Source organism: Artemia sp. Qi Xiang Cuo, chromosome 13 (assembly GCF_049724085.1).
Source record: "Artemia sp. Qi Xiang Cuo chromosome 13, ASM4972408v1, whole genome shotgun sequence".
In the NCBI taxonomy this organism is placed as follows: domain Eukaryota; kingdom Metazoa; phylum Arthropoda; class Branchiopoda; order Anostraca; family Artemiidae; genus Artemia; species Artemia sp. Qi Xiang Cuo.
The window spans coordinates 68772384-68788516 of NC_142806.1; the positions used below are offsets into that span (position 1 = coordinate 68772384).

The 16133-nt window shown below is 32.3% G+C and overlaps 1 protein-coding gene across 1 annotated transcript in view; it reads right to left on the bottom strand.

Annotated features, from left to right (window-relative positions):
• The window catches only part of LOC148945588 (sphingomyelin phosphodiesterase-like), a 262982-nt gene that overhangs the window by 38450 nt on the left and 208399 nt on the right, over window positions 1–16133 (bottom strand). Inside the window, exon 9 of the mRNA XM_089098860.1 lies at window positions 12699–12869. Coding sequence (XP_088954986.1) covers window positions 12699–12869 — 171 coding nt within the window. The remainder of the gene's footprint in view (window positions 1–12698; window positions 12870–16133) is intronic.

Consider the following 16133-nt stretch of genomic DNA (forward strand, 5'->3'; position numbering starts at 1 on the left):
TATTTGCTTGCGTGTATAGGAATTCCCATGTTATTTGCTTGCATGTATAGGAATTCCCACGTTATTTGCTTGCGTGTATAGGAATTCCCATGTTATACGCTTGCGTGTATAGGAATTCCCAATGCTATTCCAGGACCTTATGTCCTTCCTATGCTATTATAAGGGCTTTTGCGTGTGGTTTTTCTTTACTTGGTACCCATTAAAAACTAAATTTTTGTGTTAAATAAGTAGCTCTTATATCTTTTAAAAGAGCTTTACGGGGTTTGAGAGACTCGATTGCCTGATTCCGTGTGGTTATTATTTACTTGGTGCCCATTAAAAACACAATTTTTGTATTAAATAAGTAGTTATTGTAGTTTTTAAAAGAGCTTTACGGGGTTTGAGACACTCTGTTGCCTGATTCCGTTTGGTTTTTCTTTACTTAGTGCTTATTAAAAACGAAATTTTTGTGTTAAATAAGTAGTTCTTGTATCTTTTAAAAGAGCTTTACGGGGTTTGAGAGACTCGGTTGTCTGATTCCGTGTGTTTTTTTTTACTTGGTGCCCATTAGAAACGAAATTTTTGTGTTAAATAAGGAGTTTTTTGTATCTTTTAAAAGAGCTTTAAGGGGTTTGAGAGACTCAGTTGCCTGATTCCGTGTGGTTTTTCTTTACTTAGTGCTCATTAAAAACGAAGTGTTTGTGTTATAAAAGTAGTTTTTGTATCTTTTAAAAGAGCTTTAAGGGGTTTGAGAGACTCTGTTGATTGATTCCGTGTGGTTTTTCTTTACTTGGTTCCCATTAAAAAAAAAATTTTGTTTTAAATAATTAGTTCTTGTATCTTTTAAAATAGCTTTAAGGGGTTTGAGACACTCTGTTGCCTGATTCCGTTTGGTTTTTTTTACTTAGTGCTCATTAAAAACGAATTTTTTGTGTTAAATAAGTAGTTCTTGTATATTTTAAAAGAGCTTTAAGGGGTTTGAGAGACTCAGTTGCCTGATTCCGTGTGGTTTTTCTTTACTTGGTGCCCATTAAAAACGAAATTTTTGTGTTAAATAAGTAGTTTTTGTATCTTTTAAAAGAGCTTTAAGGGGTTTGAGGGACTCTGTTGCCTTTTTATGTGTGGTTTTTCTGGTATGAGTTCACAATAATATTGAAGTTTTTGTGCTTGATTATGAGTTTTCTGTCTATCTTGAAAGTTCTTTATAGGGTTTGAGAGACGCTGTTTATTTATTACGTGTGGTTTTTCTTTAATTGTCTCTAAGTAAAAACGAAGGGGCATTGTTCTTATTTGAGAAGTTAAATTTAGTATTTTATGGTTTTAAGTGCCTGAAATCATTAATTAGAATAGTTAATTACCTGTTTAGGGTTTTCAGACCTAGGTTTTTTAGATTTTCATGTGGGTTTGACTCCTGGGGTTTATTATTTGAGAAGTTAACTTTAGTATTTTGTGGTTTTACGTGCCTGAAATCATGAATTAGAATAGTTAATTAGCTGTTTAGGGTTTTCAGACCTAGGTTTTTTAGATTTTCGTGGGTGTTTGTTTCTTGGAGTTTATTATTTGAGAAGTTAACTTTAGTATTTCATGGTTCTTTCTTGAATTCACCTGCTGGATAAACAAAAAGACATTTCGTTCAAGAAATTATTACAAAATTCTAAGTAAGTAACAAACTCTTTCTTGAAGTTACCTCTTGGATACACAATGCAGAAATTTCATTTAAGAAATTATGAAAAAAATTATAAGCAAGTAACAAACTCTTTCCTGAAGTCACCTCCTGGATACACAATGCAGAAACTTCATTTAAAAAAACTATGAAAAAAATTGTATGTAAGTAAGTAACAAATTCTTTCTTGAAGTCACTTCTTGGATACACAATACAGAAATATCATTAAAGAAACTATGAAAAAATTGTAAGTAAGTAGCAAATTCTTTCTTGAATTAACCTGTTGGATAAACAAAAAGACATTTCGTTCAAGAAATTATAAAAAAATTCTAAGTAAGTAACAAACTCTTTATTGTTTTCACGACTTAGATACACGATGTAGAAAATAATTCAAGAAATTATGAAAAAATTCTCAGTAAGTAACAATTTCTTTCTTGAAGTCAAATCTTGGATACACAATACGGAAATTTCATTCAAGAAATTATGAAAATATTTGTAAGTAAGTAACAAACCCTTTATTGATTTCACCTCTTGGATACACAATACAGATACTTCATTCAATAAATTATGAAAAAATTGCGAGTAAGTAACAAACTCTTTATTGTTTTCACCTCTTGGATATACAATGCGGATATTTCATTCAATAAATTATGAAAAAATTGTAAGCAAGTAACAAACTATTTCCTGAAGTCACATCTTGGATACAAAATGCAGAAACTTCATTTAAGAAACTATGAAAAAATTGTAAATAGGTAAGTAACAAATTCTTTCTTGAAGTCACCTCTTGTATACACAATGCAGAAATTTCATTAAAGAAATTATGAACATATTGTAAGTAAGTACCAAGTTCTTTTTTAAATTAACCTGATGAATAAACAAAAAGACATTTCGTCCAAGAAATTATGACAAAATTCTATGTAAGTAACAGACTCTTTTTTTAAGTTACCTCTTGGTTACACAATGCAGAAATTTCATTTAAGAAATGATCAAAAATTGTAATTAAGTAGGAAATTCTTTCTTGAATTCACCTCGTGGGAAAATAAAAAAAACATCTCAATCAAGAATTTACGAAAAAATTTTAAATAAGTAACAAACTCTTTCTTGAAGTTACCTCCAGGATAGTCAATGCAGAAAATTCATTTAAGAAACTATGAAAAAAAATTGTAAGCAAGTAACAAACTCTTTCATGAAGTCATCTCGTGGATACACAATAAAAAAATTTCATTAAAGAAATTATGAAAAAATTGTAAGTAAGTAGCAAATTCTTTCTTGAATTCACCTGCTGGATAAAAAAAAGACATTTCGTTCAATTTCATTCAAGAAATTATGACAAAATTCTAAGTAAGCAACAAACTCTTTCTTGAAGTTACCTCATGAATACACAATGCAGAAATTTCATTTAAGAAATTATCAAAAAATTTTAAGTAAGTAGCAAATTCTTTCTTGAATTTGCCACCTGGGTAAATAAAAAAGACATTTTATTCAAGAAATTACGACAAAATTCTAAGTAAGTAACAAAACTCTTTCTTGAAGTTACCTCATGGATACACAATGCAGAAATTTCATTTAAGAAATTATGAAAAAAAATTGTAAGCAAGTAACAAACTCTTTCATGAAGTCACCTCGTGGATACGGTATGCAGAAATTTCATTAAAGAAATTATGAAAAAATTGTAAGTAAGTAGCAAATTCTTTCTTGAATTCGCCTGCTGGATAAACAAAAAGACATTTAGTTCAAGAAAGTATGAGAAAATTCCTAGTAAGTAACAAACTCATTATTGTTTTCACGAGTTAGATGCACGATGTAGAAATTTAATTCAAGAAATTATGAAAAAATTCTCAGTAAGTAACAATTTCTTTCTTAAAGTCAACTCTTGGATACACAATACGGAAATTTCCTTCAATAAATTATGAAAAAAATTGTAAGCAAGTAACAAACTCTTTCCTGAAGTCACCTCTTGGATACACAATGCAGAAACTTCATTTAAGAAACTATTAAAAATTGTAAGTAAGCAGCAAATTCTTTTTTGAATTCGCCTCTTAGATAAACAAAAAAAGTCATTTCGTTTCAGAAACTATGACAAAATTCCAAGTAAGTAACAAACTCATTATTGTTTTCACGACTTAGATACACGATGTAGAAATTTAATTCAAGAAATTATGAAAAAATTCTCAGTAAGTAACAATTTCTTTCTTGAAGTCAACTCTTGCATACACAATAAGGAAATTTCATACAATAAATTATGAAAAAATTGTAAGCAAGTAACAAACTCTTTCCTGAAGTCACCTCTCGGATACACAATGCAGAAACTTCATTTAAGAAATTATCAAAAATTGTAAGTAAGTAGCAAATTCTTTCTTGAATTCGCCTCCTGGATAAATAAAAAAGACATTTCATTCAAGAAATTATGACAAAATTATAAGTAAGTAACAAACTGTTTCTTGAATCCTCCTCCTGAATGCAAAATACAGATATTTCATTTAAGAAATTACGAAAAAATTGTAAGCAAGTAACAAACTCTTTCTTGAATACACCTCCTGGATACACAATGCAGAAATTTCATTAAAGAAATTATGAGAAAATTGTAAGTAAGTAGAATTTTTTTTTTGAATTCACCAGCTGGATAAACAAAAACACAGTTAGTTCAAGAAATTATGAGAAAATTCCAGGTAAGTAACAAACTCTTTATTGATTTCACGACTTAGATACTCGGTTTAGAAATTTAATTCAAGAAATTATAAAAAAAAGGAAAGTAAGTAACAAACTCTTTATTGATTTCACCTCTTGGATACAAAAAAAGACATTTTATTCAAGAAATTATGACAAAATTCTAAGTAAGTAAAAAACTCATTCTTGAATTCGCCGGTTACATGCACAATACAGAAATTTCATTCTATGGGACCTCTACACGTGATTAAACACGTTTTGAAACTACATGCTATTTGCTTGCCTTTCCTTGGCACCTTTCCAAACGAGCGGGGATTCCCCACTGGTTCCTACACATTGCAAAAAAGTGACCAGCACGAAAACTCCACGTTTTCAACCAGACTGGTTTTGACACGACACACAAACAGAGTCATAGTGAGAGAGATATCCAAAAAGTTAGGTTAATCTAGGTTCACTTAGAGTGGCGCGCCACTCTAAGTGAACCTAGATTAACCTAACTTTTTGGTTATATCTCTCACTATGGCGCTGTTTGTGTGTCGTGTCAAAAACCAGTCTGGTTGAAAACGGGGAGTTTTCGTGCTGGTCACTTTTTTTGCAATTTGTAGGAACCAGTGGGGAATCCCCGCTCGTTTGGAAAGGTGCCAAAGAAAGGCAAGCAAATAGCATGTAGTTTCAAAACGTGTTTAATCACGTGTAGAGGTCCCATAGAATGAAATTTCTGTATTGTGCATGTAAACGGCGAATTCAAGAATGAGTTCGTTACTTACTTAGAATTTTGTCATAATTTCTTGAATGAAATGTCTTTTTGTATCCAAGAGGTGAAATCAATAAAGAGTTTGTTACTTACTTTCTTTTTTTATAATTTCTTTAATTAAATTTATACATCGTATATCTAAGTCGTGAAATCAATAAAGAGTTTGTTACTTACTTGGAATTTTCTCATAATTTCTTGAACAAACCGTCTTTTTGTTTATTCAGCAGGTGAATTCAAAAAAAAATTTTATAATTACTTACAATTTTCTCATAACTTCTTTAATGAAATTTCTGCATTGTGTATCCACGAGGTGTATTCAAGAAAGAGTTTGTTACCTGCTTACAATTTTTTCGTAATTTCTTAAATGAAATATCTGTATTGTGCATTCAGGAGGAGGATTCAGGAAACAGTTTGTTACTTACTTAGAATTTTGTCATAATTTCTTGAATGAAATGTCTATTTTATTTATCCGGTAAGCAAATTCAAGACAGAATTTGCTACTTACTTACAATTTTTGATAATTTCTTAAATGAAATTTCTGCGTTGTGTATCCATGAGGTAACTTCAAGAAAAGATTTGTTACTTATTTAGAATTTTTTCATAATTTCTTGAATGAAATGACTTTTTTTTGTTTATCCAAGAGGCAAATTCAAGAAAGAATTTGCTACTTACTTACAATTTTTGATAATTTCTTAAATGAAGTTTCTGCATTGTGTATCCAAGAGGTGACTTCAGGAAAGAGTTTGTTACTTGCTTACAATTTTTTCATAATTTATTGTATGAAATTTCCGTATTGTGTATCCAAGAGTTGACTTCAAGAAAGAAATTGTTACTTACTGAGAATTTTTTCATAATTTCTTGAATTAAATTTCTACATCGTGTATCTAAGTCGTGAAAACAATAATGATTTTGTTACTTACTTGGAATTTTGTCATAATTTCTTGAACGAAATGACTTTTTTTGTTTATCTAAGAGGCGAATTCAAGAAAGAATTTGCTACTTACTTACAATTTTTGATAATTTCTTAAATGAAATTTCTGCGTTGTGTATCCATGAGGTAACTTCAAGAAAGGATTTGTTACTGATTTAGAATTTCGTTATAATTTATTGAATGAAATGACTTTTTTTTGTTTATCCAAGAGGCGAATTCAAGAAAGAATTTGCTACTTATTTACAATTTTTGATTATTTCTTAAATGAATTTTCTGCATTGTTTATCCAAGTGGTGACTTCAGGAAAGAGTTCGTTACTTGCTTACAATTTTTTTAATAATTTATTTAATGAAATTTCCGTATTGTGTATCCAAGAGTTGACTTCAAGAAAGAAATTGTTACTTACTGAGAATTTTTTCATAATTTCTTGAATTAAATTTCTATATCGTGTATCTAAGTCATGAAAACAATAATGAGTTTGTTACTTACATGGAATTTTCTCATAATTTCTTGAACGAAATGTCTTTCTGTTTATCCAGCAGGCGAATTCAAGAAATAAGTTGCTGCTTCCTGACAATTTTTCCATATTTCACATAATGAAGTTTCTGTATTATGTCTCCATGAGTTGACTTCACGAAAGTGTGTGTTACTTGCTTTCAATTTTTTTTCATAATTTCTTAAATGAACCTTATGACTTATGTCTAAATGAATTGAATTCAAGAAACAGTGTGTTACTTACTTAGAATTTTGTCGTAATTTCTTGAATGAAATGTCTTTTTTATTTACCCAGGTGGTGAATTCAAGAAAGAATTAGCTACTTACTTACAATTTTTTGATAATTTCTTAAATGAAATTTCTGCATTGTGTATCCATGAGGTAACTTCAAGAACGAGTTTGTCACTTACTTAGAATTTTGTCGTAATTTCTTGAATGAAATGTCTTTTTTATTTACCCAGGTGGCGAATTCAAGAAAGAATTAGCTACTTACTTAAAATTTTTTGATAATTTCTTAAATGAAATTTCTGCATTGTGTATCCATGAGGTAACTTCAAGAAAGAGTTTGTTGCTTACTTAGAATTTTGTCATAATTTCTTGAATGAAATTGAACGAAATGTTTTTTTGTTTATCCAGCAGGTGAATTCAAGAAAGAATTTGCTACTTACTTACAATTTTTTCATAATTTCTTTTATAAAATTTCTGCATTGTGTATCCACGAGATGACGTCATGAAAGAGTTTGTTACTTGCTTACAATTTTTTTTCATAATTTCTTAAATGAAATTTCTGCATTGTGTATCCATGAGGTAACTTCAAGAAAGAGTTTGTTACTTACTTAGAATTTTGTCGTAATTTCTTGAATGAGATGTCTTTTTTATTTACCCAAGAGGTGAATTCAAGAAAGAATTTGCTACTTAATTACAATTTTTGATAATTTCTTAAATGAAATTTCTGCATTGTGTATCCAAGAGGTAACTTCAATAAAGAGTTTGTTACTTACTTAGAATTTTGTCATAATTTCTTGAACGAAATGTCTTTTTGTTTATCCATCAGGTGAATTCAAGAAGGAATTTGCTACTTACTTACAATTTTTTCATAATTTCCTTAATGAAATTTCTGCATTGTGTATACAAGAGGTGACTTCAAGAAAGAATTTGTTACTTACCTATTTACAATTTTGTCATAGTTTCTTAAATGAAGTTTCTGCATTTTGTATCCAAGATGTGACTTCAGGAAAGAGTTTGTTACTTGCTTACAATTTTTTCATAATTTATTGAATGAAATATCCGCATTGTATATCCAAGAGGTGAAAACAATAAAGAGTTTGTTACTTACTCGCGATTTTTTCATAATTTATTGAATGAAGTATCTGTATTGTATATCCAAGAGGTGAAATCAATAAAGAGTTTATTACTTACTTACAAATATTTTCATAATTTCTTGAATGAAATTTCCGTATTGTGTATCCAAGAGTTGACTTCAAGAAAGAAATTGTTACTTACTGAGAATTTTTTCATAATTTCATGAATTACATTTCTACATCGTGTATCTAAGTCGTGAAAACAATAAAGAGTTTGTTGCTTACTTAGAATTTTGTCATAATTTCTTGAACGAAATGTCTTTTTGTTTATCCAACAGGTGAATTCAAGAAAGAATTTGCTACTTAATTACAATTTTTTCATAGTTTCTTTAATGAAATTTCTGTATTGTGTATCCAAGAAGTGACTTCAAGAAAGAATTTGTTACTTACTTACATACAATTTTTTTCATAGTTTTTTTAAATGAAGTTTCTGCATTGTGTATCCAGGAGGTGACTTCAGGAAAGAGTTTGTTACTTGCTTACAATTTTTTTCATAATTTCTTAAATGAAATTTCTGCATTGTGTATCCAAGAGGTAACTTCAAGAAAGAGTTTGTTACTTACTTAGAATTTTGTAATAATTTCTTGAACGAAATGTCTTTTTGTTTATCCAGCAGGTGAATTCAAGAAAGAACCATGAAATACTAAAGTTAACTTCTCAAATAATAAACTCCAGGAAACAAACAAACACGAAAATCTAAAAAACCTAGGTCTGAAAACCCTAAACTGCTAATTAACTATTCTAATTCATGATTTCAGGCACGTAAAACCACAAAATACTAAAGTTAACTTCTCAAATAATAAACCCCAGGAGTCAAACACACACGAAAATCTAAAAAACCTAGGTCTGAAAACCCTAAACAGGTAATTAAATATTCTAATTCATGATTTCAGGCACGTAAAACCATAAAATACTAAAGTTAACTTATCAAATAATAACACAAAAACTTCCTTTTTAATGAGCACTAAGTAAAGAAAAAACCACACGGAATCAAGCAACTGATTCTATTAAACCCTATAAAGCTCTTTTAAAAGATAAAAAAAACTACTTATTTAACACAAAAACTTCGTTTTTAATGAGCACTAGGTAAAGAAAAACCACACAGAATCAGTCAACTTAGTCTCTCAGACCCATTAAATATATTTTAAATGATACAAAAAACTAATTATATACAACTAACATTTCGATGCTTCGTTGCAAATAGTAAAGAAAAACCACAAGTGATCAGGCAAACGTGTCTATCAAGCCCCGTAGTGCTCTTTTAACATATCCACAAACAAATAATTTGACACAAAGATTTCATTATTAATTAACAAACAGTCATTAAAACCAAAACAGACCCAGCCAACAGAGTGTCTCGAACCCCGTAAGGCTCTTTTAAAAGATGCAATAACTAATTATTTAACAAAAAATTGTTTTTTTGATGGGCACCAAGTAAAGAAAAACCACACGGAATCAAGCAACTGAGTCTCTCAAACCCCTTAAAGATATTTTAAAAGATACAAAAACTACTTATTTAACACAAAAACTTCGTTTTTAATGAGCACTAAGTAAAGAAAAACCACACGGAATAAGGCAACTGAGTCTCTCAAACCCCTTAAAGCTCTTTTAAAGGATACAAAAAACTACTTATTTAACACAAAAATTTCGTTTATAATGGGCACAAAGTAAAGAAAAACCACACGGTATCAGACAAACGAGTCTCACAAACCCCGTAAAGCTCTTTTAAAAGATACAAGAACTACTTATTTAACACAAAAATTTCGTTTTTAATGAGCACTAAGTAAAGAAAAACCAAACGGAATCAGGCAACAGAATGTCTCAAACCCCGTAAAGCTCTTTTAAAAACTACAAGAACTACTTATTTAACACAAAAATTGTGTTTTTAATGGGCACCAAGTAAAGAAAAACCACACGGAATCAGTCAATCGAGTCTCTCAAACCCCGTAAAGCTCTTTTAAAAGATATAAGAACTACTTATTTAACACAAAAATTTTGTTTTTAATGGGTACCAAGTAAAGAAAAACCACACGGAAAAGCCCTTATAATAGCATAGGAAGGAACATAAGGTCCTTGAATAGCATTGGGAATTCCTATACACGCAAGCAAATAACATGGGCATTCCTATACACGCAAGCAAATAACATGGGAATTCCTATACAAGAAAGCAAATAACATGGGACTTCCTATACAAGCAAGCAAATAACATGGGAATTCCTATACAAGCAAGCAAATAACATGGGAATTCCTATACTCGCAAGCAAATAACAAGGGAATTCCTATACACGCAAGCAAATAACATGGGAATTCCTATACACACAAGCAAATAACATGGGAACTAATATACCTTCAATCATAGTATATGGGTTTTACGAGACTTTCATTAAAAGTACATTGTAATTACTATAAATACAAGGCCATGAGTAGAAAATTACTATCTTCGCACTCCATTACCCTTCCAATTCATAAACACACACGACCATAAAGTAGAAATTGAACTCCATCCGCGCACAAAACATGGAAATTCCTATACATGCAAGCAAATAACATGGGAATTCCTAAACATGAAAGAAAATAACATGGGATTTCCTATACATGCAAGCAAATAGCAGTTCCTTCGGGGTTGGGGTGGGGTATCAGAGCCCCTTGGGGTTGTGGGAAGGGGACCTCACAACACTGTTCAAATGGAACTTGTGTATTATAACGACCACAGAGTTTCACCCTCAAGTCCTCTTCTAAAATCATCTCTTAAAATGTCTCTAACTGTTTCACCGAAATAATTCCCTAAAATAATAATTTGTTCTGAAAAGATATAATAAAACCTTAAAAAGTATTATAATTGGGGACTCAGAGGCATCGGGGTGCCGGGGGTCCTTTGGGGGTCCAGAGAACCTTTGATGTCCGGGGGCTTTCTTCGGGGTTGGGGTGGGGGGATCAGAGCCCTTTGGGGTTGTGGTAAGGGACCTCACAACACCGTTCAAATGGAACTTGTGTATTATAACGACCACAGAGTTTCACCCTCAAATCCTCCTCTAAAATCATCTTTCAAAATGTCTCTAACTGTTTCACCGAAATAATTCCCTAAAATAATAATTTATTCTGAAAAGATATAATAAAGCCTTAAAAAGTATTATAATGGAGGCTCAGGAGTCTTTGGGGCGCCGGGGACCTGTAGAATAGGACTACCAGAAAAACCTGTTTGGTACGGGGGCGTCGTAGAAGTATAAGGTTCTACCAGAAAAACCTGTTTGGTACGGGGGCGTCGTAGAAGTATAAGGTTCTACCAGAAAAACCTGTTTGGTACGGGGGCGTCGTAGAAGTATAAGGTAACACAGGAAGGAACATAAAGTCGTAGAAGTATAATGCCATGTGAGAGGATACTCACTCTTTTTGAAAAGGTGTATACAAGGTCCAGAATAAGACAAAAAGGAACATAAATTCGTAGAAGTATAATGCTATGTGAGAGGATATTCACTCTCTTTGAGAAGGTGTATACAAGGTCCAAAATAACACAGAAAGGAACATAAAGTCATAGAATAGCATGTGAAGGAACATAAAGTCGTAGAATATCATGGGAAGGAACATAAAGTCGTAGAATAGCATGGGAAGGAACATAAAGTCGTAGAATATCATGGGAAGGAACATAAAGTCGTAGAATATCATGGGAAGGAACATAAAGTCGTAGAAGTATAAGGTAACATACTACTTTTGTCTCAAACGTCTAGCGTGTAACAAACGTATGCCTTGAGAAAGCAAATTGTATAAAGGACGTTCCTATAAACAAGATGCTTTAGTTTAATGCTAACATCTATGCCCTGTGACCGTTTTGACATAGGCTTGAACCTTGGATCGAATACATTTTTGAACTTTGTATTTTTTTTTCTAGTGACGATTTTTTCTAGTCTCCTAAATCGTTAAAGTTAAAGAAGTAAAAATAATGAAAACACAAATATATTAACTATAAATCTTAAATTATTTTGAAATTTGATAGATAATTGATTTTTTTCAAAAATGCCAAGGATAAACACCCCATGGACTCATTTTGTGAAAAATCCTGGATCTTTTAAAGGCTGAGTTAAAGAGAGCTAAGGAGTTATGCCTACATTTAATGCCCCATTTTAGCAACAGCTACTGTTAGCTTCTTTATTTGTTTTTTGCCTAAGTAGGAAAACAAATATTTTTATAAGGTTTACTGAATATATCTTTAAAACCTAAAAATTACAAAGAAAATTACAAAAAAAAGTAAAAAAAATTCTGATGAAAGTAAAGAGCGAAATTTAAACTTAAAACGAACGAGAAGTAGTATCTTGCGATTTATACTAGAGATTTTCGAAAATTGTCTCAAGCAAAATGGCACGTAATATTTTCAGGTATTTTAAAACTCTGAAAAACTAGCGTTTCTTGAAAACTAAGCTTTCTTGAATTTACTAGGGTATCTAGGTCATGTTGTAAAATTTATTCATTTCAAGGACGATTGGAGACTATTGAGAACTTCATGGATTATTCTTTTGTTTTCTGCAGGCCACTTAAGGATGTTTTCCTTTTTATTCCTGTTTTTGTTTGTTTGCTTTTTGTTGTTTGTTGTTTTGTTTTTTTTGTCGATTTTGTGGTCAGAAACAAAACATAGCAGATATTTGGCAAAGACCTTTGCTAAGCCGTCTTCAGTGCTATATGAGAATATATTTCATGCAGGCTCATCCTTTTCAAGTGGCCTTGAGGAAAGTGGCAAAGTGATATGACTGACATAAACAAGCGCCACACGTTAAAAAAAAAATAATACATCAAATATTTTTCATACGTCAAAGATACAGTAAAATTTAATGCAAATATATAAATTATTTATCCTACCGATTCACCACTTTGTTAAGTTCCCTTGTGTAGATTTGCCAACAATCACCCCTTCCAGGCACAATATGTGAGATAATGTAAACTTTCTCTCCAGCTGCTTCTGCTTTTTCTAATTCAGATTGAATAAACTGAAGCCCATTTGCTGGATCACGCGACTCATGAATTATCCACCTGAAAGGTAGTTTTACATCATCTTTATCTTAAGCTGCTCGGGTACAAAAAGTTACGCAACTGGTCAGGTGGAAAAAGACACATAATCTGTCGGGAGATGGCTAATAAACCTCGAAATACAAGTGTTTTAGTAAAAAAATACACAAGTGAACGTTCTTCAGTTAGCCATTATTGACACGTCAAAGACTTACCAAAAAATAAAGAAAACGCATCAAACAACATCTAAACATATAAAAAACAGACAAAGCTCGCATGGCCCAAACATATATCTTTCTGTCATCCTACACAGATGTAGATTATATGATAGTCCGGACGCCAGGTGTTGAAAATGTGAACCATACCACGACAGAATGGGGCTGCTACGAGAATTAGCCTACCCTCCACCCCCTAAACTGACCATGCGAATTCAAAAATACCAATGGCACGGTGGTGGAACACTCCGAAACTTGACATTTTATTATATTTTGGTGTTTTACGCAAGAAAATGCATGTTCCACAAAGTTTGAGGTGCAGTTTCCGCTCAAATAGAAATGCCTAGAAGCCATAGAATGTTTTCATAACAAACTAACACAATTAGTTACAAAAAATGGCAGAGTTAAAAAAAATGGCAAAACTATATGAGTCTTGAAAAGTCTTGGAAAATGTAAACAAAATCAAATTGAATATTAAATATATAATGATATTAATTGTTGAAAGATTCATCAGTTCAAGATTTTTTTTCAATGTAGTTTTTATTTTCATTTTCAATGCTGTAAGAACTGGAAAAGAATAAATTTTTAATATACGAGTAATTCGTTTTCAGTGAAACACCAATGACGCAGAGTCTTTAGGTTTTTACAGTTAAAGAAGGGGGCAGTATCCAAATTTTGCTTATAGTGAAACTATATTTGTCTTGACCAATCTTGAAAAGAACTAATAAATTAAACTGAATATTTGATGCATAATGATATTAATTGCTAAAAGCCCATCAGTTCAAAATTTTACTGTAATTTTAATATTTATTTTCAATATTAAGTACAAAAGAAAACATTTGTAATATAATTCGTTTCCAGTAAAGCGCCAAGTACGCAGTAGGTTTTAGGCTTCTGCAGTGAAACGATACCCAAACTCTTGTTTGTAGTTATTTTTATTCGATTCAAACTTGATTTGCATATTCAATTTAAGTTTCACTCGTTTTAAGATTTATTTATTCATTTACATTAATATATATTGTATGTTTGTTTGCATTGATTGTTTATTTAATTTCTATTCTCTTCAAGTTTCATTTATACTTCAATAGCAAAATATTTGTTTTCGTTTTAAGCTTGATTTTCATAGTCAATCAAAGTATTAAACACTTTAAAATCTATTTGTTCGTTTATATTAGTGATTACTGTATGTTTTTTGCTATGCTTGTTTTTTTCACTTTCCTTCGTTATCGGTTTTATTTTTTCTTTAATAGTAACTTCTAGTCGTTTTGTCCTTTAATTTTAACAGATATTTGTATATGCAGAGCTTAATTTTAAAATGGCCGTTACTTTTCTTTGAAAAACTTATTTTTTGGAAAGTTTTTTTTAATTAATTTCTGTTCGTTTTTGATTGAAAAAAGTTTCAAGTTTTTATGGCATGGGGGTGCTTACTCTCCGATTATTCTAGACTTTAAAAAACGGGTCTAGAACTTTCAATTTAAATCGAATGAGGCTTTTTTTCAAAGTCTATACGATTACCTCTTTAAGAAAAACTTTATGTATGAACAATATACGGCTTGTAAAGCTTGTGGACAGCGATTGACAACAATGAATGGATTGAAAAAAATAAGTCCAATAAGGGGGTTTTGACCATTTTACTTGCTGACACAAAGGGATCCCGACTGTTTGGAATTGACCTTAATAGAAATTTGTGTGCCAAAACAATTTTGCATCCATCACAGAGTATGTATTTTAACCTTATAATTGGATAATTATAATAGATTTCCTATGTGTTCTTCCCATACAAAACCCTTTCCCATAAGTTATAAAACCCCTTTAATAAGTTATGCCCCAGGGCATAACTTACAACGCCTAAGTTAAGCACCAGGCCATAACTTACAAGTCCTACCCCTGGGCCCTGGTGGGCTGTGAGTAGAGATGGGGGTACCAGTCGTGACCCCACACCATATATGGGCATAGAGTCATTAGGGAGAACACGTGGTTAATGGGGTCAATGACCTAAATTTCCAAGGTAGATGTTGTTGTTGTTGTAAGTGCACGCTCTCAGCGAATGTCAAGGTCGATGTTGTTGTTGTTTTAAGTGCACGCTCTCAGCGAATGTCAAGGTCAATTTATTTGTTGTTGTTGTTGTTTTGGGTACGCTCGAGGTGAATGTCATGGTGTCCAGAAATAGTATTTGTTATTGTTGTTCAAGCCAAATGTTATGAGTTTCCCGGAATTTGGAACGCCTGTGCTGTCGACCTCAATTCACCTATCGTGAATCAATAATTCCCCTTAGAAACAACAAATTAATTCCGCTTTCTTGACAGATCAATCAACCAATAACATCATCTGTCAGACTTTAAAAATTTTCGCATAGAAACGATTCTCCAGGAATAGATCCAAGTCATTAATGTCTTTGCCTCGGAAACAAATCTTTTGGTCGAACTCCAAAGGATATTAATAGCCAAGGACCATGGAAACAATTCTCCAAGAAACATAGTGATGAATTGTTTTAGCGCGGGAATCAGGTTTCTTATTAATTTGAAATGCATTAGCGCAGAGACGCCAAAAACAAAAGGAATACGTTGAATTATGTTTAGGGATTATTTGGGCGAAACTGTTTTAGACAGGTTATGGAATTATTTCGACGAAACAGTTAGAGACATTTTAAAAGATGATTTTTGAAGAGATTTTAGAAGAGAATTTAATGGTGAAACTCTGTGGTCGTTATAATACACAAGTTTCATTTGAACAGTGTTGTGAGGTCCTCTAACCCAACCCCAAAGGGTTCCAATCCTCCTACCCCAACCCCGAAGGAAGCCCCCGGTCCTCAAAGGCCCCCCAAGCTCCCAAAGGGCCACCGGCGCCCCCAAAGGACCACCCAGACCCCCAAAGGCCATCCCCGGGCCCCCCAAAGGCCCATCGAGCTCCCAAAGGACCAACGGGGTCCCAAAGGCCCTCCACCGGTCCCCAACGGTCCTCCAGGACCCCCACAGTCCCCCCGGACCCCCAAACGCCCACCCTGGGCCCCCCACGGCCTCCCAGTGCCCCCCAACGCCCACCCCCCGCCCCCCAAGGGCCCCCCGGCCCAGAA